The 23472-nt window shown below is 34.9% G+C and overlaps 4 protein-coding genes across 4 annotated transcripts in view; 2 read left to right on the forward strand and 2 right to left on the reverse strand.

The window, feature by feature from the left end:
- Window positions 1-4414, forward strand: part of HELRODRAFT_65498 (hypothetical protein) — a gene marked incomplete at both ends in the record, with an annotated part of 8212 nt that extends 3798 nt beyond the window's left edge. Inside the window, 8 exons of the mRNA XM_009021024.1 lie at window positions 915-996; window positions 1166-1327; window positions 1460-1563; window positions 1954-2050; window positions 2441-2547; window positions 2749-2820; window positions 3685-3738; window positions 4286-4414. Coding sequence (XP_009019272.1) covers window positions 915-996; window positions 1166-1327; window positions 1460-1563; window positions 1954-2050; window positions 2441-2547; window positions 2749-2820; window positions 3685-3738; window positions 4286-4414 — 807 coding nt within the window. The remainder of the gene's footprint in view (window positions 1-914; window positions 997-1165; window positions 1328-1459; window positions 1564-1953; window positions 2051-2440; window positions 2548-2748; window positions 2821-3684; window positions 3739-4285) is intronic.
- Window positions 4415-6219: 1805 nt separating this feature from the next.
- HELRODRAFT_188505 (hypothetical protein) lies at window positions 6220-8898 on the reverse strand. Its single transcript, XM_009021025.1, has 4 exons — window positions 8699-8898; window positions 7839-8041; window positions 7406-7507; window positions 6220-6634 (listed from the first exon to the last, which is right to left on the reverse strand). The coding sequence occupies exons 1-4, from the start codon at window positions 8766-8768 to the stop codon at window positions 6581-6583; spliced, it is 429 nt and encodes a 142-aa protein (XP_009019273.1). The 5' UTR covers window positions 8769-8898; the 3' UTR covers window positions 6220-6580.
- An 866-nt stretch (window positions 8899-9764) lies between these two features.
- HELRODRAFT_161044 (hypothetical protein) lies at window positions 9765-10730 on the forward strand (the record flags this gene model as incomplete). The annotated part of the gene is made up of 2 exons (XM_009021026.1): window positions 9765-10025; window positions 10509-10730. 2 exons carry the CDS (start codon window positions 9765-9767, stop codon window positions 10728-10730), a joined length of 483 nt encoding a protein of 160 aa, XP_009019274.1.
- A 4095-nt stretch (window positions 10731-14825) lies between these two features.
- On the reverse strand, window positions 14826-21507 carry HELRODRAFT_188506 (hypothetical protein; the record flags this gene model as incomplete). The annotated part of the gene is made up of 8 exons (XM_009021027.1): window positions 14826-16439; window positions 16507-16615; window positions 16834-16984; window positions 17620-17761; window positions 17845-18150; window positions 18468-18697; window positions 20878-20976; window positions 21438-21507. The coding sequence occupies 8 exons, from the start codon at window positions 21505-21507 to the stop codon at window positions 15270-15272; spliced, it is 2277 nt and encodes a 758-aa protein (XP_009019275.1). The 3' UTR covers window positions 14826-15269.
- Window positions 21508-23472: the final 1965 nt, after the last annotated feature.

The following is a 23472-nucleotide window of genomic DNA, read 5'->3' on the forward strand; positions in this document are numbered from 1 at the left end:
ATACCATACCATACCATACCATACATACCATACCATACCATACCATACCATATCATGCATACCAAAAGAACGAACGAGCGTGCGAACAAACGAACGAAAAAGCGTGCGAACGAACGAACGAACGAGCGTGCGAACGAACTAATATGAAGAATAAGGACAATGAAACAAACAAACAAAATAACGTTAAGCCCAAACAAGTCTTTACATTTACACGTTGATACGTGATATTAGTGTCCATGCTTAAGTATTTTGATCCCCTGTGCTTTTTGCCAAATAAATTGATTTTCAAATTCAAATCATGCATTAACACCTGATGTTAGTGCACCTGATTACATCAACTCATAATTCATATACTAATTCATACTGATACTAATTAATAGACAGATTACATGCATTTATACATATCATATGTACAAATTAATAGACAGATACCTAGATGATGCATTGATACAGAAATTATACGTGTTGAAACATATTACAGACGTATTTATTTAATACACAAATTACATTACACGTTGTACTTTAAAGTACAGTGCATAGAACTATTTTAGAAACTCCCTTAACAATTGTTCTGATGATAACTTAATAATTATTATCATCGTCATCACCATCAATTACAATATTAATAATAATATAATAGCAATAATAATATCAACAATGATAAAAATAATGTTATTATTAATAATAATACTGATAAGACCTAATTAATCAATATTATTTTTATTCTTAATATTATTTCTAAAATTACTTTAAATAACTCAACATAAATATTAATCGAATAAATAATAATTAATATTTAACAGCGTAGTTGTAATTACTTAATTAATCAATCAACCAATCAATTAATTAATTAATTACTCAATCAATTAATTATTAATTAATTAATTAAAATGTTTCTAAACATGTAAATAAAGATGGACTCCTTCTTGTACCTGCTGTACAATGACGACACACCTGGAGAGAGGAAGCAGTCGTCATACAGAGCTCACGCCAAGGGTCTGTCGCTTCTGCTTCATAATTTCTCGCGTTTCGATTGTTCATTTTTGAAAATTTAAAGTTCAATCACTTATTAACCTACATGTGAAAATCAGTCTGCTCTATCCATTTGAGTTTTTTTTTAATTTCAAATTATCGTAGGGATATTAAATGAGGAATTTTGGAACAGGTGCATTGGCATTTGATAGGAAGACGGGGTTCTGGCTGGTGCACACTATCCCGAGGTATCCACCACCTGCCAGGGAGGGGTACACTTACCCAAAATCTGCCTCCATAAATGGACAGGTCATGCTCTGCCTGTCACTCAACAGTGACCAGCTTGAGAAGATTGGTTTGTATTGTGATAACATTAGATTGCATTACTTTGCATAACATCACCTTTCATCTGAGTGCAATTTTCACGTTACATTACGTTAACTAACGATAATATATTAGTTGTTGATTGAATTGCTTTTGTTTGAAGGTTTGCAGATGGATTACATGCGTCCGCAAGTTTATGACTCCTTCTCATCAAACGACTTTGCAGTGGAACATAAGAGTATATGGGCCTTCGTTAAAGGGGCTAAGGTGACTATGTTGTTGCAAGTTGTTGCAAGTTGTTGCACGTTGTTGCATGTTGTTGCATGTTGTTGCATGTTGACGCAGGTTGTTGCATGTTGTTGTATGTTGTTGCAGGTTGTTGTATGTTGTTGCAGGTTGTTGCAGGTTGTTGTATGTTGTTGCAGGTTGTTGTATGTTGTGGCTTGTCGTGCATATTAGCTTTTATTGATTAAAATCTCTCTTGTTTACTTTTGTAATTTTTCTCTATAATTTCACTCACCTAAAAATTATCAAACTAACTCTTGGAAGACTTCGTGTTGAGAGGATTAGGATTTCAATGTAATTCATTAAATTTGTTATACAACAACGCCATGCTATCTTGTGTTGTGTATAAATGCAAAACTCATTCAGTTGAAGAAAGTGGTTGATGAGGACTTCTCGAACATGGAGACCTTAACGACGATGGCTGGTACCAAGATTGTATCCTTCGCAAAAAGTCGAAATTTCGGAAAAGGTTGTCACTCATTTGAGAAAGAACATTTTTTGAGATTTATAAAAGCAAAGGACAACGACAAATTTTATCCCACTCAAATAAGTTCTTGGTTGAATTTGAAAAAAATAAAAAAAAGACTTATAGAGCTGTTTGGATAGTACACCTGGTTAACAATGTTCAACATTTTAATAGCATTCATTACTCATATAATAGCAATCATCAAGATGAACGCTGACAACTAAGCACAATAAAAATATAAAACATCCATTAAAGCAACAATAGCATCAAACAATAATGTCAGCTAACAACTACGTTAAGCAACAACCACCACGACCACCACGACCACCACAACCACCACGACCACCACAACAGCCACGACAGCAGCCACAATCACCACAACCACAACCACAGATTTGTACGAGGACCTGATCTCGCCGACCCTTCGCAACAACCTCCTCGTGCAATCATGGATGAATGGACAAAAGAACTTGAACTCTGCCTGCAAAGTTAAGTACACCGTGAGTTCATGTCGTCGTCGTTGTTGTTGTCGTTGTTGTTGTTACTGTCTTGTTGATGTTAACTAGCTCCAACAATCTTATAAAAGTAAACTATGCAAACTAGGTTATTGTTAGTTAGTTAATTAACAAATTAATTAATTAATAAGTGTCTTCGTTTTGAGCGTTATAAATATATTTAACAACTGGGATATAACGGACCAGGTGAAGAACATAAAGACGTTGGACTTTGACGGAATGGCGTTCAAAAGTTCCAAGGATCATTCCAAGTGGGCAGTCACCGACCTAGCCAATGGGAATGGGAAGGTGGGGGGATTGGATGGCGGGAAGAAAAAAAGTGGAAGAGGTGGAAGAGAAAGGAGGAAGCTGAAATTTTTAAAAGTAGATTTAAAGGATGACGTCACTGATGCTCCAGGTTATGCCGAGGTTGGCAAACATTTTTTTTTTCTTCAGCCACAAAGTTGTTGTCTTTTGGTTATTATTATTAAACATAAATAAACGTACAACTACATTGTTAGTAAAACAACCGTTGCAGCAATTCAACCACAGAAAACAAAAACAAATATACAAACAGACAGACAAACAAACAGACAGACAAACAAATACATAAACAAACAAACAGACAAACAAACAAACAAACAAACATACCCCAATGAGACAGCAGGAGCTCGCCAACCTGATCAACTCCGGCTCACCTCCAAAGTACCGCAAAGAAACATCAGAAAAGTCTAAGAGGACAAAAAGGAAGCCAAGGAACAAAAGTAGTAAAGGTGATGATGATGATGACGTGAGGATGATGATGATGGTGATGAAAATAACGGTGATAATGATGATGGTGATGATGTGATGACGATGATGGTGGTGATAATAATAATGATGATGGTGGTGATAATGATGATGATGGTGACGATGATGATGATGGTGACGATGATGATGATAATGATGATGATGGTGGTGATAATAATAATAATGATGATGGTGACGATGATTAGCATAAACAAGATGGCGGCCGGGCTATCAAATATAAAAATTTACATAAAAAAAGGAAAAACTAAGGAAAACAGGAAGGTGAAGGATGGAGGAGGAGGAGGAGGAGGAGGAGGAGGAACTGTTGGAAAGGATGATGACGATGATAGAAAGATGGACTTCAGCGAGAATGACAGATGGTTTTGCATCGGGGATATAAACAGACAGGTAGGATTGTATTTCGGTAATTCACAAAAAAAAACAAACAAATGTTTACACGTGCAAATACAGACACACTCTTATGAATACATAAGTATCAATACAACACACACAGTCGTCACTCACGTACATACTTGAGTACACGCATTTGCATACACACATACCAACATACACACATACGTACAAGCACATACATACCTACATGCGTACATATACATACCTACACATAATACACACACACATGCATGCACACACACACACAGGCGAACAATTACACATTTTGCGTGGGTTCTGCTCGTTAGTTTTGATAATGTTGTGACTGCGTGGGCACTTTGAAAATGCGCTCGTTCAGTTTTTCAACATCATTACCATCACAATCGAGATCATTATCACGACCGACCACCATCGTCGTCAACATCTCGACCAACGTAATCGTTCTCACCACTAACACCCACGACATCATCATCCTTAAAACATCACAATCATTCAATCCATTACCATCACTACCACCACCACCACCACCACCACCACCACCATTGCTACCATCACTACGAAGGCCTCACAAGCCACCCGGGGTGGGGGTGCCCTCTGCATAAGAGATGATGAGGTTTGGAAGGGTTTCCATGACAGCATCAGGACTGTGGAAGGATGCGATGGACAGGAGGTACCAGCTGACCAGGAGTGATAACGATGATGGTGGTGGTGATGGTAGTGATTGTGATGACACTGGGAATGGTGATAATGACGATTATGTTAAATCTGTTACATGTTAAGAACGGTCAGGTCAATGTTGTAACAATCACGTGACCCTGGATGATGATGATGATGATGTTAGGTCATGTGGCAAAGAAATGTGAGGATGTGATGAGATGTGATGTGATGGAATGGAACATGGTGTCATGTAATGTGATAATGGGATATGATGATGTGATGTTTTGATACGATGGTATGAGAACAAAATGTGATGTAATATGATGTAATGTAATGCGATGTGATGTAACATGATTTGATGTGATGTAACCTGATGTGATGTGATGTAACATGATGTGATGATTTGTGACGTTAAGAAATGTGACGACAGAATGACGTGGCTTGGAGCAGATGCTATTGTAATGACTATTGATGCTGTTTCGTGTGGTTATCCTCTTCACTCGAGAGTTTTTAAATGGTTTTTCAAACTCAATTTTTAGCGCAGGCAATAAAACATAAATTGAAAAAGTGTTATATTTATTTCTTGTTGTCCGTACCCTATTTTAAAGAAGTTGATCATTTTCTTGTTCTTGATAAAAAAAATGTTAAAAATGTTATGGTAATGTGATGATGATAATGATGGTGGTGATGGTAATGATAGTGGTGATGATAACGATGAGGAAATAACTAACAAAGATGATTAAAATTAATTAGTGCTACTGTGAGAAGAAAAAAATTGCTGGTGAAAATATGGAGCATGGTGAGTTGGTGATAAGGATGATGATGACGGTAAAGTTGATGATGATGATGATGATGATGATGATGATGTCCTAATAAGTTTCGATAATATTGCGACGATGATGGTGATATTGTTGGAGGTGTTGTGATGATGTTATGATGGTGTTGTTATGATAATGTTATGATGATGATATGATGTGATGATGATGTGATGATGGTGTTATGATGATGATGATCTGATGATGGTGTTATGATAATGATGATGGTGTTATGATGATGATGATCTGATGATGGTGTTAAATAATGATGCTGATGATGGCGTTATGATGATGATGATGGTGTTATGATAATGATGATGGCGTTATGATAATGATGATGATGATGGCGTTATGATGACTCTGATGGTGTTATGATAATGATAATGATGATGGTGTTATGATGATGATGATGACATGATAATGATGATGCTGTTATGACGTTATGATAGCGATGCTATGATTAACAACGTATTCATTTATTGGACATTGGATCATTGTAAGAATATTGAAAAAAACGAATTTTTTTGTTAAAATGGAGAATAATTAATAGGGATTCATTTAAAAATGTTATAAATAGGAAAAAAATTCATTGAATTCAATTATATTTATGTCAATAAGTTAAAGGCTAAGCATACATGACACATAATAACAACATCACTAATTGTGAGGTGAGCTGGACAACTTTCTTTATGCTATAACATGGGTTATGCATAAATTATAAGCTGATCTTTGTGCACAGAATTTGGCATATGACACAACTTATTTATATACTTGAATTAATTAACTATTTGCTTGGTGTTATTTTTTGATGTTCAACATGTAGATAACCGTAAATGTGAGTATTTTTTTAACGTATGTAAAATGGTAACTAAAATCCGGCCCCGGCTCAAAAACCTAAATCCGGTGTATCCCTAAATATTAATTATGTCGAATTTTGACTAGGTGGCGGTTTTCAAATTAATAATTGTCAAGGTCAGTTTTTCAACTGGTTTCCAAAAAAAAATTCAATAAAAGAAGACACACGTTCGAATAGCAATCATTCTTTTGTTGTTTATTTATTCATCCATTAGAGTTTAGTACCAATCTATTTCATTAATTATCAATTCATTATACATTCAAATGTCATATTTTAACTTATTACAGAAACATTAAACTCTAATTTTTACTAAAAATTTCACGTAAACTCACCTACAAATTATATAATGAGATATCATGAATCAGGTACTTAACGTGTATCCCGTAATCAAAGATTACCAGCCAACAAAGAAATAATTCTATAAAACAAATTTCGGAAGCAAGTTTGGAAGCATTTTATAAAGTCTGGAAGCGTTTCATAGAGTATGGAAATATTCAAATGAAAACATCTTTAAAAGGTGTGGAACGTCTCACAGGCACCTCCTGAACTTCCTAGTGCAGACTACATCACCAGTTTTCAAGACCTGCGGTAAGGAAAATATTTTAAAAATTTAACAAACACCTGTCAATCTAGCTGTTTATTGAGTGCACTTTACGGATATCATGATATCATTGGATGATGATATCATTGGAGGATGATATCATTGGAGGATGGTATCATTGGAGGATGATATCATTGGAGGATTATATCATTTGAGGATGATATCATTTGGTGATCATATTTGCTATGTAAAAGGACCTTGGAACGACTGTACATTTATTTAGTTTAAATGTCATTTCAATAAATAATCAATAAAAATTTGCTTATAAATGAATATTTAATGAAATGAGTGGCTTATAATTTATTAGGCAGAAAAAATCGCGATGTAATTCAATCAATCAATTCAATCGATCAATTAACATATAAAGCGCTACTTCCGCGATGTTCAACAGCGCTCCTCAATGAATTTTGAAAACAGATGGGTCTTGAGATCCGCTCTGAACTTCGCAAGTGATGGAGAAGTAGTCAGAGAAATAGGTAGAGAGTTCCAGAAAAAAAAACCAGAAAGAGCAAAAGCAAATTTTGCAAAAGAGTGTTTAACACGAGTTAAGAAAAAGTGAGAACAAGAAGACGATCTTAAACCGGGGCGTTTAGGTTCAATTAATATATCTAATAAATACTTAGGAAATAATTTAGATTGAGACTTATACATGAATGAATGTAATTAAATGAATGTAATTAATGAATGAATGGGTGTATAAATGAATGAATGAATTAAATAAAAAAACCCAAATGCAAAAAATGGCGAACGCACCATGACCCTATCGTCGCCCTGGAAGGTGTTGGTGATGAGGCTGCTGTATCCATCCCCGCTCTCCTCACGGATCAACTTTTCCTCCTCCATCTTCAGCAGCACCTGGCGGTGTCGTGTGCAAGTTGTTGGACATTTTAAAAAATTGTTCTCACTAGAATCACGTTACTGTAAGTCTCCTCCATCAATGTCTGATCTATTCCATCGTCTACAGATTGCCTCGCTCATAGTTTGATTTCTAAGCCAGAGTGGTCAGTAGATCAGATCAATGTTAGCAACGGCCGAAGTAACAATGAAAGAAAGCTCTCAAATAAAAACTGAATGACAATAAAAAAAGTCTTTTTTTAAAGATTATTTAAATGTTTTTGTACGGAGCGAAAAGATATTCAGGAGCAAAAAGATATTCAGCACGCGAGCAATGTCGTGCGTTGTCCACCTTGATCTTCCTGCCGTCGAGGGCATTGGCGTCCAGTTGTTTGTTGAATGGCACGAACGGAGTTGGATCGCCCTGCTGCTCGCCACCGATGTAGATGATCCTCTTGATGGCATCGTTCGCTATCAGGAACTCTTCCACGAAGCCATGCTCGCCTGTCTGTTCCATCAAAGAACATGCTCGCATCCTGTTGTCCTCGCTCACTCCTGTTCGTGGTTTCCATGTGTGAAGCTGGTGTGCGTGTGTGTAGCTAGTGTGTGTATGTGTTGTGCGTGTGAGTGTGTATGTGTGTGTGTGCAGCTGGTGTAGTGGTTGTGGGTTGCTCTTTTGTCGTGTGTGTTTGTTGTAGGAGGTTATTAGTTGTTGTTGTTAGTTGTTGGTAGGTGTGATAGCATTGACGACTGTTGGTTGTTGTTAGTGTAATAAAGTTGAGTTGAGTGGTGATAGTTGTTAATCTGTGGTTGTTGTAACAGTTTTAAATTATGAATAATGGGTTAATGTTTAGCATAACAACATTGATTAATTGTTGCATTAAAAGCATTAAAACTTTCTTTAGTGTTGCCGATGAGTTTTGGTTGTTACTTTGTTGTTACTCAGTTGTTATTTTGATAGCGTGCAATCCCATATTTTTTACCAAATTGTTAGCAATGTTGTTTTGGCAAGTTGTTCTATGCTTTTGTGTACGTACTACGTTGTTAGAATTTGTATAAGATTTCAGAAGTAACAAGTAGCAAGCAAGAAGATTGTATGAAATTTCACCTCGACGTGTTGAGGTGAAATTTCAAAATATTAATTATTAAAAAAAATTTCACTTGTTACAACAGAAATAATGAATGAAATAAGAGAAGGCAGAGCTGACCAACCGATAGCTTGGAGGTAGGCCCCAAAGTTTTCGGACGATGTCAGGTACCACTTTCCACTAGCGAAGGCCATCTTTCCAAGCAAGCAACAAATTACAACAAATTGCCTAATCAAATTAAAACTGATGTTTATTAAATGAGAATATATCCTTAAACGATCGGGCCAGTAAGGAGAACGTGAATACTTGAATCACTTCAGCCAGCCAAACTTCATGCCAATGCATGTATTAACGTAACATATTTATATATGCATATGTATTGCTGCTACACGGGACAATGGTCCATATTTAACGTCATAATATTATCATTAGTTTTTACACTTATATACTAAGGTGTGTCAAATTTTAAAAAGTTTTTTTTTGAAAAAACCAGGGCATGGGAAAAGAAGCTTTTTGATGTTCTGTTTCCGTTGGTGTCTTTCAATTTTGAATGGATGCACTTTAAGCTTGGTAAATTTTGAGTGAAAGTTATACAAATATAGTACATTATTTATGGGAGAGTGGGTAACATGACTTTAAGTTGAATGTACCCCATTGTTAGTTATGTTATTAATCATGAAAAATTCATAAACCAGCATTTGTCAAGCTTAAAGTGCATCTCTTTAATCAGATTCTGCAGTTTCAGCTAATATTGTATGTTGTAAAATTAGACCACAATTAACGCACATAAAATCTTAGTCACTATGTGGGGTCTGGCAGAGAGATCTTTACCTCAGAGTTACCAACTGTGAGAGATTTATTAAGATACGCATATTGCTAAAGCAGTTGAGCGAGAAAGACAAAAAAATTATACCAATAAAGAACTAGCCAAAAATATTATGACTGCTCTCTTTGATCAGTGAACCAAAGCAAATTTTAAGTTTAAATATCCTGCTGTCATTCATGAAGTAACAATCCAGGAAAGAATCGTTAATTTGTGAAATAAAGCTACTGATGTGTCACTTGGTAGAGGAACGCTTGACAAAAAAAGTTTACTGAAGGTCTTGACAAACTCTTCGACATTCTTCATTGTAAGTGTCCAATTTTTCTGTGTTCTGAATATGAATGTAATAATGCTGAACGTTTTCAGAATGTGCACATTAATTGTAATTGCGCAAGAGATCAGTGAACCAGTTGGAAATTATTTGTGGCATTTTGTTCCTGGAAAAGCTGCCGAGTTTAAAAAATCAGCCAAGATAATTCCAGATAACATTGTTGAGTGGCTGAAAGAGAAAAATATTGATGATAAGCTTCTGGCTAGTGGTGGTGACAGTACCAATACAAACACTGGCAGACATGGTGGTGTGATGCAGTGGGTTGAAAGAAAGCTTGGCAGAAATCTTGTTTGGTTGGTATGTGATTTTCACATAAATAAATTACCACTGAGACATCTTATTCAAGAATTGGATGGTCAAACACTGAGCAATAATCGATGATCAGGACCAATTGGTAAGATGCTTGATAATGCAATAGACCTGGAAATAAATCCAAATTTTATCAAGATAACTGTTGGTCCTCTGCTTATTGAATTAAAACAGAGTGTGATTGATGACCTCAGCACAGACCAGTATTATGGATAGATGATTGTTAATGCTATCAGATCTGGTGTTTTGCCTGAGAGAGGCTTGCGAACTTACAGTTTGGACCTGTCTGTCACTCAAGATGGTTGACTACAGCTCCAGATTGCAGATTATTTGCAGATTCCAATCATGGTCTGAAAGATATGCCACATAGAAATTTGAAAATGATTGTTGAATTTATAGTCGGAGTTTACATGCCTAATTGGTTTAACATCAAAGTAAAACATTGAAGATCCGAGACATGTTCATTTTCAGCGTGAGCTTTTGAGAAGCCAAGACAAAGAAGTGATGCAGATAGCGATGCCTGTGGTAAAAAGATCAGTATGGTATGCACATTCTGAAGCTGTCATCCAGACACTGATTTGTAGTGACAAGGAGGAAGAAAAAAAAGTTGGAATTGAAAAGATTCTTGAGATCAGAGGAAATGCAGATGAGAATGTTCAGATGGAGGATATGAGTTTAAAAAAATTTCAGTAATAATAGAAATATAAAATTTTTCTTTGCTTAAAATTAGTTTTCTTTTTTTGAAGATTTTTATAATTAATTCCTAAATTACGGTAATAAACATTTTAGCTAAAATTTCAACATAAAATTTAACACGCTTTAAATTTTCAAATCTGAAATCTGAAGGTTCAGTTGGATTCAGCATATAAAAATGTATCTTTTTGTAACCTTTTGTTTTTAAAAATCTAAAAAATCAATTTCCGGTATAAAATTGACACGCCCTATTATATACAATGCGTATTTTGTTGATACGCACACACATGCACGCATTCACGCACACACATGCATACACGCACGCACAAACCTACATATACATATACACAACCATACCAATACATACACTCATATACACACGTAACAACGCAAATACATGCGTGCACACATACACTTACACATGCACACACACACACACACACACATACACACTCACGAACACGTACGGGCACAAACACATATTCACTCAGACAGACACATTGACTTGTGTGCTTTTTTTTAAAGTTCAAGTGTGTTTCAAGAGAGATAGGTCAAAATTAAAGTGTATTCGTATGAATGAGTGAATGAAAAAATGAATTAACCGATGAATGAAACACTAAATAAAAAAGTTTATAATGAAGCGGTGAGTGAATAAATGAATGAATGAACGAATGAATTAATGAAGTAATTAATAATTAAATGAATGAATGAATGAATATAAACATGTGTTTATTAACTAACGAATGAATGAATAAATGAATGAATGAATGAATGAATGAATGAATGAATGAATGAATGAGTGAGTGAGTGAGTGAGTGAGTGAGTGAGTGAATGAATGAATGAATGAATGAATGAATGAATGAATGAATGAATGAATGAATGAATGAATGAATGAATGAATACAATAAGTTTTCAGATAAAACTGCTCAGCGTTTGTTATTCTATAGAATGCACGCATATCTCCAAATATTGCATTGGTGGTGCAGCTGTGAGATTTTTTCTTAATTTACTCTTTTAAGTAAATACATTTGACTATTTGTCATTTTATGTGTGGTGGGATCATCCGCCTCTTCAACCCTTCTATTTAAATCGTTTATTTCTTAAACTCGAGCATGTGATCGTCATTAGTTTAATCAGCTTAAAATAAGATCATTAATTTATTCAGCTTAAAATAAGGAAAATATAATCAAATAATAACTTATGATAACATTTTTTGAGTGTCCACTTAGACTGACAAACAGACATCAGCCAGAGACACACACAGACGCGCGCACACACACACACGTTTGCGTGTTTCTAGTTATAATCTTATCAACATCTGGCAATATATTTTTATTTGAAACAGGATTATGAATTATGATTGTTAAAAAATAACCCGAACTTTGCAATGTTGAAAAAGCGTTGTATTTTTTAAATTCGAAGTTTCTGTAGTAAACAAATTCTCAATTACACGATCGTAACTTAATGTTGTGAAACCCATCGCTGATGTGATACGATGAGATGTTATGTAATGAAACGTGATGTAATGTAATGTAAAGTGATGAGATGTAATGTAATGAGATGTAATGCGATGTGATGAGATTGAACACTAAACAGCAGTAGCTGCCAAACTGAACTTTATCCTTCTATTCCTGCAATGAATTGAGCTACGTAGTTTAAATTCTCAAGAACGTTCCATACCAACCGTGTTGCAATATTTTATAACATCGTCGATGTTTCGATCATGATTAATTCAAGAAAATTTAAAAAAAGTATTCGGTCCATTTTACGGCGTTACAACGATTAAATGATCAATTATATTATTTATTTATATTTTTTTAGAACTAATTCCTTTCCATGATAAATAGTAAATGTTTCTATGATGATCGAGCTAAAGAGAGCCGAGAGATGGGAGATGAATTTATTTTCCTGGCAACTTCATGGTCAGTTGTGTCGAGATCAAGACAACTTTGACGAGGGAAGGACCAAAATTTTGAAAATGTTTAAATAATTTTTTGACATTTTGACGTGGAGGGAGCCAACATTTGTAATCGTGTAGCCAAAATTATGCTGGCTGCTATTTTTTTACCTTATCACGTCAATTTTTTTGGTGGATTTTCTACTTATAACGTTGCTTTTTTTGTACAAAAACTGAGTTTTACTGATTTTTAAAAAATACTATTCCAAACGGGAGAGCCATGGCCTTTTCGGCCCTCTAGATACGTCAATGGTAGCGTCAATAAAAAATAAATGAATAATGTTCGATCGTTCAGACAGCATTCTACATACCACGTACAGTTCTTGTTATTTAAAACGGTTCAAATGGGTTGATGTGTAGTTTATTTCCTACTGAACACCATTTCATGGTGATAATGAAGCACGGTCGCTACACGTAAATTATTTTCACAATTAAAACTACATCAAAAATAGACAAGGGTGCAAAATATTTTCGATTATGAATTTAAATTTTCGTGATCGAATAGTTAAAAGAATGGCTCATTGCAGATAAGTGTGCAGATGATAATCTTTCTAAGATCATCGAACGTATCGTTGCTCGGGGGCTATTGAAGTATCTGGCGCGTAACAACTTGTTGTCTGCTCATCAATCAGACTACAGACAGTTCCACTCAACGGAAACTGCTCTGCTGCAGATATCGTCGGTGTTATACAAGGCTGTGGATGCACAGGATATTTAATTGCTGGCGTTCCTAGATATGAGTGCGGCTTTTGACTGCGTCGACTATGAGAGACTGTTGAAACGAATCCACTTCAGTTTTGGGGTCACGGGTGTTGCTCATTCATGGTTCAACTCTTATCTAACGTCAAGAACACAGCAGGTTTTGTTTAACGATGAGTTGTCAATAACTGAGGTTGTCACATCTGGTGTGCCACAAGGGTCGGTTTTGGGACCGATACTGTTTCTTTTATATACGTCCGAAGTACTAGAAATAATAGATAAATCTGGGGTGTTTTGTCATGCCTACGCAGATGACATACAGATGATTGTCAGCTGTCCTGCCGATAAATTTCAAGATGCTGTTACTAGGTTAGTGCATTGTTTGACTGAGGTGAGTGTGTGGATGTTATCAAATCGACTGAAACTCAACCAGGGTAAAACTAAACTGATGAAAGTAGGCACATGATTGATTGATTTTGTTACTCTAGATGGACATAATATTGAGTGCAACAGTAATGCCACTAATCTGGGAATGATCGTTGACTCAAAATTGACGTTTGTTGATCACATCAAACTACAAACTAAAGTGTGCGCTGCTCAATTACATAAAATACGTTCTAAAAGAAAATCCTTGAACAAAAGCACGATTGAAGGTTTAATGCATGCGTTCATTCACTCTCGGTTGGACCTCTGCAACAGTATGTATTATGGTTTACCCGATAAATCTATTAGAATGTTACAGTCTATTCAAAACCGTGCAGCAAAAATTGTTCATGGTGCGTATAAATTTGATCATGTATCTCCGATTCTTGCTCAGCTTCATTGGTTGACTGTCGACAAGCGAATAATTTTCAAAGTTTGCACAATAGTGTTCAAGAGTGTGAATAATTCCGCACCAGAGTATTTGAAGAACAAATGTCAGTCGAAAGCATCATCTTCCCTCGGCCTGCGTTCGGACGATTTAAACTATCTGTCGGTGCCGTTGGCTCAAATGAAACTTGGAGCTAGAAGGTTTGCCGTGTTTGGTCCTAGAGTCTGGAACGGTCTTCCCAAAGACCTACGAGACCCTGCTCTGGGTGTTGCGAAATTTAAGAAGATGTTGAAAACATATTTATTTTCGCTGTAGTGTCAATCATTGATGTTTTTTTTACTGATCTAATGTTTATTTAATGTTTGATTTATTTGTTTGATGAACGTTTGTCTTCGACTATTTTGTATGTTATTTTATTTGTAAGCGCTTTTGAAAAACTTTTTAATTAGCGCCATATAAATTTTCGTATATATATTAATGCCCAATCATATATTATTAAACTAAATAAGACATATGTCTCATTTAATTTAATAATAAAATATTTTTAATTGGGGAAAAATTGAAATGATAACAATAATTTTATGAGTGTTTATTTTTGAACGTAAAAGAGAATACCACACAAGAGATATTTCTTTCCATTATAATTATTAAATTGAAGATAAAAAATGACTTCAGACCGAAAAATGAATGCTGGTAATGCTCTGATTTGTAATAAACAAGTTCATCGTGTATTATTTTAAAATCTCAAAGTTCTAATTTAGGATCTTCGGTAATCTTCCTGCTCAAAACACAGCCACCTCCCAACACTTCGAACATTTCGTCACATCTCCGCAACGTTAGCCGCCACCATTTTGTCTCACTAGTTGTCGCTCCAGCTCCCATACCATCTACCCACAATAAACACACGCACGTAAAAAAATGTGTGTACATACGCACATATACACCCAAACACACACAAACAAGAACACGCACAACAACACTTATAAATAAACTAATTCGTACAAAATTTTGAACCTCATCCTAATCATCATCATAATCGTCATCATCATCATCATCGTCATCATCATCATCATCATACAACTGACTCTGACAAGTCACTGTCTATGAAAAGAGTCTTATCAATGCGTTTGACGAAACTTGCATTGCTAGTACTGCTACCTTCTTCATCATCATCATCATTGCGCACCACACTGTTATCATAACTAGCTACATCGTCGTTATCAACATCATCACCATCGTCATCATCATCATTCCTGTTGTCACTGGAACTATCGAGAACGAAACTCGCTCTCTTCAAATTGATCTGACTGAAACCGCCGCGCACTTTTTCCAGCCAATTCCTGGCCGAAGTTGGCGTTGATGAAGATATGGAGTGGCGACCCGCTAGTTTTCCTATTTTTCCTTTCGCACTTTTCAAATTTTTGTCTTCACTGTTTTCTCTTTTTTCTTTGCCAACAGCATCTTCTCTGACATCTTCAGATGTGTTCTGAAGTTTATTAGTTCGGTTCATTTGGAAATCACCGCACGAGTGGATGTTGCTGAGCTTATCTGCCATATCGAAATGGAATGAAGTATCGCATTCAACGGAGGTGTTGGTGGAGATGAGGGAGTGGTCCTCGCTGTAAAGGTCTTCACTCGTGCCATCTCTGCTGCTACTCATTGTTATTTCCGAATCAACTTGAGTCCATCTTTTGGGAAAAGTTGTGGGTGTTGGTAGTTGAAGAGGTGGTGGTTGATGGTATTGTTGATGTTGTTGCTGTTGGTAACGTAGTTGTTGGTGACGAGGATATTGTGGTGATTTATTTTTTAATGTTGTCGGCTTTGTTGTGGTCAGAAATGATGGAGAGCTCTGAGGATGGTCACTGTGTTTGCACGCCAATGTCGCACGTGTTGTCACATCAGCAGCTGTTAAATTGATTTGCTTGTTCAAATTGATAACCTCATTAACTTTATTACCTTCAGCAGTTATTTCAACCGCTTTTATGCCACTTTTCGGTTTTGGTAATAACGATGTCGCGTTTTCAGAGAACATCTTACTTTCTCGTCCGGTTGTTTCATCTTCGTTACTGCTTATGGCATCGTTGCTGTAGTGACGTAACATAATTTGAGAAGAACCTGGGTAAGCGTGAAACCACCTGGCCTGATGGTCACCCGTGCCACAAAACAAGTACAGGAGGGCCGATGATATGTGACTGACCGATGTGACTACAAACAGTAGGCACCATTGTGTCCTGTCAAACAGCTGGTGTATTTAAATGTTGGCATCATTTGAAAAAGTTACAATGATTCAAACTAAATTTTTGACCTACCCCGTTTCCTTCATCATCTCTTTTTAGCAGCAAACCAGCAAAGATGGGCACAAGAAACCTCACGGAGGCCCTTACCATGCCACTGACTCCAACCAGCACGGCTGCATATCTGTTCATGTTTGTGGTGGTTATGAACGCAAGTTTGTAATGTTGCGTCATTTATTATCATGTGTTATATGGCACCTTGTTATATTCGTTTGTGGCATGTTAATAAATTTGTATCAACCATCTTTTGTATGTCAAAAAAGTTTGGAACATTTGCTAATATCCAAATTTATTGAGAGTTTGTATAATTGTATCCACATGAAAAAAAGTGTAAAAACTAACTTGGAAGCCAAATCGAAAGGCGCCAAGAGAGAGCCGCAGTGGTAGAAAGCGTTGAAAGATGTTCCGATTATGGCTGTGTACATGAGGCCCTGCCGTTGGTTGCATCTGAAGAGCAGGAAGGAGAGCAAGAGAGAGGAAGATATCAAACTGCCTGCATGTTTTTGTGAGCCTTCAGTTTTTGATATTATATTTTTTTGACCAACAACAGCAGAATAAAAACTGAATAATCTCAGTAGATATAAAAAACAAGTGAGCAGCATGAACAGATACATATGCCCCTTCAGCTCAATAAAAGCACGTACTACCACTAACATTTTGCTTTGTGATGTGAGTGTGTATTATTGTAAGTGTCATGATGTGCGAGCGATAACATCACACTCAAAACGTTTATATAGATTCATGCATTTGAATCGAGTGACTTGGCAACCAACTAAAAAGAAAAACTTGGCACTTCAACAATCGGATCTAATTTCCAATTGAAACGCAAAATATTGGATTAGACTAAAACAATTTTGAAAATATGTTTTTTTTATAATAATTTTAATTGTTAACATTATTAGTTTAATGTTTTAAAATTGCTCAATACTGACATTAACGAACATATTTTAGTTGTAGTTATTAGCACATTCAAAATCTTATAAAAACCAAAAAATTTTCTAATTGAATGAGCATCAGGCATTCTTATGGCGATTGAGCAAAGCATTGATCAAGTTACTAAAAACTTAAATAGAAACAGTCTGTGGCATCGCCAAAATAACGACACAAATAAATTAGCTTGTCGCTCACATATATTACCAATGCTATTCATAATCTTTCTGATGTGAGTGACCGGAAGTACCCCATAACTATGCAGACGATCAGCTGCTCCTGACGTCATCATCATGGCAAACCAGAATCCGGCGTATGGCAGGATGGACGAAATCGTGTACTAAAAATTATTAAGAGATAAATTTTCAAATAATTAATCATATATTATTCCACCAAAATAGTTGATATAGCGATTTTTCCCACCTCGAATATAGGATAGTTGAGCATGAGCTTGGCATAAACGGGCAGTACAACAACGTACGTGTAAAACAACCACTCGTGTGTGAACTCGTTGCAACATAATACAAACAATTGCAGCGATGTTAGTGCTGTCTGCCATTTGAACAGGTAACCCTGATTTTCGTTATCGTTGTTGTCAATGTTGATGTTGAAGTTGCTGTTGTTTTTGATGTTGTTGTTGATGTTAACGTTACTCAAAATGTCGATTTCATTGTCTTTTGTGACTTTTGTGGTTGTTCGTTTAGTTCTGTTGAATAAGAAGGAAGTCGTCTTCGATGGTGAGATTCCAAATGTTGTTGTTGTTGTTGTTTTTATTTTCGCGGCACTGCTGCTTTTTGGCTGACAGTGAAAACAAATTAAACTTATCTATCAAATATAATGTTATTGCCTGTTAACTCTAATTACTATTTTACTGGAAAAATTTAACCCATTTTGCATCGGTACATTTTGCATTTTATAATTTTAGCAACTGATATTGATAAATTTGACAACAACCAAAAAGGATTTAATTAAAACAATAATAATTGAATTATTGGTTAAAATAATAAACAATAAATTAAATAAATTCTCATATAAATAAGATGGACCTTGGGGACTCCTTGAGTCTTCCTGGCTCCGATCGTTTCAGCCAGTCGAATGCTTGCATTGATGTACTTCTTCTCTTCCTCCTTCATTCCAGAATCCAGATCCGGAGTATCGCTCGAAAACAACATCCACAAAACGCACCAAAACATTCCAAGACCTCCTAAAGATTGTTTAACAAAAGTTTCTGAATTTTTGACATTCAAGTGGCGTAACATTAACTTGTTATAAAGTTCTGTCAATAAAATTTTCATTAAACTTAATTTTTGTAAAAGAAGTATTTAGCTAATTATTTTACAATATTTTGCATTGACTTATAGTTTCATATACGAAGCAAATGTATAAAATCGGTACGGAAAGAACATGCGCGCTCAATCTTCTCAATCAAGTTCTCAATCTTCCTACGGTACAACGTTTTCAAGTTATTTTTATATGTTGCATTTTTTTAAACGGTTGAATTTAATTTAAATACGAATTGGATTAAATCTTTCTCGTTCGTTAAGAAACATATCCAATGTTCTGCTAAACTCAAATCCTTCTCCAACAAAATCCCCATCATCACCTTCTGACTAAAAATAGATTTTATTAATTTTTAAGACTGTTTGCATTACAATATTTGATTTCTAGATCTGAAAAAACATTTATATAACACAAGCTGGTATGTTTAATTTCATAATAAATTTAAGAGATGGATGACAAATTTGTGGACTATAACGTCAAGCGAAAATCATTTTTGTTAACATAATCTTGTTAACAAAGGAACAGACTTGAAACAATTCACGCAAAACAATAGCTCAAAATTATTTCGAGCCCAATAAGACCAACAAAAATTTCCATGTTAACAGACGAACATCTTGTGATCTATCAACAAATAAATTAAATTAACATGCAGTTGTTAGTTTATTAATCAACAAGTTAAATTTAATAAAACTACAAAGGAATAACTTTTATTTGAAAAAGTTAAAATAATTCATTTAGAATTAGGAAAACTGGAAAGTTTTGGAAGCCAGAGTAGATGCAAGGATCAGATATCTTACCATTAACCAACTGGAAGAGAGTTTCATAACTAAAAATTATGCTGCTGAGATTCGGTCACTCCTCCAACGATCAACACGAACATACACCATACCCTCCTATCCTCACCATCATCATTCTCAGACAATTGCATATTGGATCAACAACGCACAATCACCAACGCATAGAGGCACACGTAAGATGCACAACGCACAGAAGGATGCATATGAAGAATGTACCGACAAGCGATGAACTAGACAAACATTGAATGAGATCATCGTGAAGTGGATGCTACAAACTTTAAATAGATCCATGACGTCACTCGCATTGAGAATACAGACACACACACACACACACACACACACACACACACACACACACACACTCAACAACAACCACAACATTACTCATTGCCATTTTATCATCATTTACGTCATTTTCAGATTCTGAAATTAGGTTTCACCCTGTTTGCTACCTTTTACCACATCAAAGATTTGTAACTTTAGTTGAATTTTTTAGGTTTGTAACTTTTCATCATCGAAATGATGGTAAAAGACGTTGCTTTATAATTGCCCGCTATTTGCCATGTTAGCTGGGCAGTTGATTTTTTAAGATAACGATTATTTCAGAATGCAAGATCATGTCTTCAAACTTGTGTGCAAATAATTTATTTAGCATAACATCTTACTAAATTGATTAAATGTTGAAGAACTTAAACATAAACAGAAACAAAACAAGGTTTATAGTGGTTCACTAGACTAGTGACTGTGTGAAAACCACCGCTAATTAATTGTCCTAATGTCCCAGTTCCCCCAGTTTGATCTTAAAACTGTTGGTTGATTCAGCGGAAACCGTCTTGTCATTCAGCTCATTCCAGGTGTTTACCACCCTGCTGCTGAAAAATCTTTACTTGATTTTACCAACTGACTTCTTAAAAATCTATCTATGAACTCGTAATCCTCCTCTAGACTCTCATTGGAAAAATCTGGTAAACGGTGTATCCTCTTTTCCGGTAATCAGTTTGTATGTCTGAACTTTGAGATTAATCGTATCAGGAAACCTTGACGAAGAAACAAACCGATCTCACTGATAAAATACACATTTCATAAACAAAATATAACAACAATAAACAAAATTAACAAACCATTAACAAAATATCCAAACCATAAACAAACTATACAAACCATAAATAAAATATCCAAACCATAAACAAAATATTCAAACCATAAGCAAAATCTCCAAAATATAAAAAAATATCTAAACTACAATCAAAATATCCAAACCGTTAAAAAAATTTACAAACCATAAACAAAATATACAAACCATAGACAGAATATACATTCCATATAAATGATCTAAACCATATACAAAATATCCAATCCATACACAAAATATACAAACCATAGACATAAAAGACGGAAGCCCATCCACCAGCAAACCCATGGGAGCAGAGAAGACAGGATACGGGAATGATAACTACACTGCTACTCATCCAACCACCTAACAGGGAAGATAATGGTGGGAGTGGTGGTGGTTGGGTGATGATGATGATGGTGGTGATGGTGGTTGTGGTAGATAGACAATGGCGGAATGATGATGGGTACGATGTCTGCAAAAATTGCCGGGGTATTGATCAAAATGATTATTTGAATGGTAATGATTTAAATCATTAAAAACATAAAATATACGATCAATCGTAAGAAATTAAAAGAACGGCAAAGTTGTAGTATCACTTCACTATCTACAGTTTCATCATTAAATGCACAAGCCAAAAAGTTATGGAACAGTCCGACAGACAAAATTTTAAATAGACAAAAACAGACCGACTGATGGAAAAGCGTTTAAACTGACAAGTTACAGACTGGCAGGTATACGGATAGAAAAACAGACAAAGAAACAGACAGACAAATGGACAAACATACAGATAGACAAATAAACACACCAAACACAAACAGACAAACCCGTGTTGACAATGGCCATGAGTAGGCATCTTTCATCTGGGGGTGACCATCTGCCCATCATGTAGAACATAGCTGGCGTGCTCAAACCCTGTTTAAACATTCATCATTACCTTGCTTCATTTTATCAAATGGCTTTATATTATTATATTTACATTGTACTTATTTATATTTAGTATTATATTAATATTTATTTGTTTAATGGCCAGTAGTACATTGTAACTGACAACATACACAACGAACTGATCCAGGGGGGGGGGGGAGTGCGGAGATCCATCCCCCGGTTGACCGTGAAAGAAGAAAATATAAAAGATTATGTTTAAAATGCAGCAATAAATTAATTAAACGAAAATTAGCTAAATAGGTCATTAACTTCACATTTTTTTAAATTGCAATTGCCACCATAAATAACGGGAATAAACGGAAATTATGGAAAATAGCAAAAAAAGATCATAAATTCTGGATTCGCCACCGCCAAAAAAACGTGTTTATTCAAAGTAGCTTAGTATAGTAATACAATCTTTTTCAACTATTAGTTTATGTTTGCAAAATGTTTGCCTGGATTGAATGTGTGGTTGTGAAGATAAATGTTTTGATAAGAACTTAATAATATGGTAACGATTCGATGTTATAAAAACTAATTTCAGCATGGTACGGCTCATTAGTGTTTGTGCCGCTTCGATGTTGAATAGCAAAACTAAAAATTTTATGTTGTAGCAAAACTTTTACTTCATTAGCAACTCCGTAGATGAAATGTAAGAGATATTATAGTAGGAAGTAACATGATTTGACAGTGTCTTTTTAATGCTTTGTTAATATAGCATTTACATTACTTCAAGTTGGTTTTGGTTAAACATTTTTTGAACACAACTGAAAAGAAATTTGCTTTCTAATATGATAATAATCTTATCCTACATTTTGTGCAAGTTTAATTTAAAAAAATAATTTTGATCCAATTCCAATATAAGCGAAATTTTTTTTAAATAATAAATTGAATCTGAAACTTATATTACACAAAAAACTGTTGATAATTTCAATTTTATTTTTACTTAAAATGAGAATTTGTATAATTTTTAATTTCAAATTCTTTGAACGATAAGGTATATACGATATATATACCAAAAAAGACCAAGTTGTGGCACTCGAGTTAAAATCAGCTCTGCTCTAAAATCAGTTCGTTCCCTGCATGTTTTAAAATTTCCTTTAAATTACTGACAACAAATATGAAAGACTAAGTGCAACAAAGTTGTAACAAATTTCTTTTCCGTCCAAGATAAAAATGATGCAGATATATTATATATTAGCATTTTTTTATTTTTTAAAAGAAATCAAACGTCCACAATTATATAATTTCATGTTTATAAACCAAATTTCAGCAAATTCAACATGAAAGCTAATGAGAAAACATTTTTTTGTGTACTTATAAATCATTATGTAATATTTTATTAAACAACAAACACAAACACACATACATACATACATACATACTTGCAGAAACAATACATATATGTCTATGCAAATCTAATCAAAGTTGATCAAAAGGATTAAATTGTTTCCTTTTTTTCAAGTTTTCTAATTTTTTGGTTTTTCCATTGAAAACTATTAAGAAGCCGGTCAGGGCCCTAATGGGTCAAGCAACATGTTGCAACAATTTCCAAAAGTCAACCCAAGTTTTACGTTGTCCAGTTCATGTTTTAAATAAAAAAAAATCAAGAATTTTGGAAATGAAAATATTAAAATTTAAACTGCACGAAACCACAGAAATTATTTTGCTAAAAAATACGCTCATTACGGATAATTTTTCATAAATGCGATCAATGCAGCAAAAATCAATGTTGTTAACTGTATAAACTTTATTAGTGAAATTAATTGTTGTTAAAAATTCATGAGCCCAATTCTACGACTACAAAATTACGTTTTAGTTAAATGTTTCAATATGTTTTGAGCAGAGATTCTTAACGTCAGGAAATTTGTTTTTCAATGAACCAGATTGACTACTGAACAATAGCATCGATATAAAGAGCGATAAGAGCCTACA

This window comes from Helobdella robusta, assembly GCF_000326865.2.
Source record: "Helobdella robusta unplaced genomic scaffold HELROscaffold_3, whole genome shotgun sequence".
NCBI lineage: Eukaryota > Metazoa > Annelida > Clitellata > Rhynchobdellida > Glossiphoniidae > Helobdella > Helobdella robusta.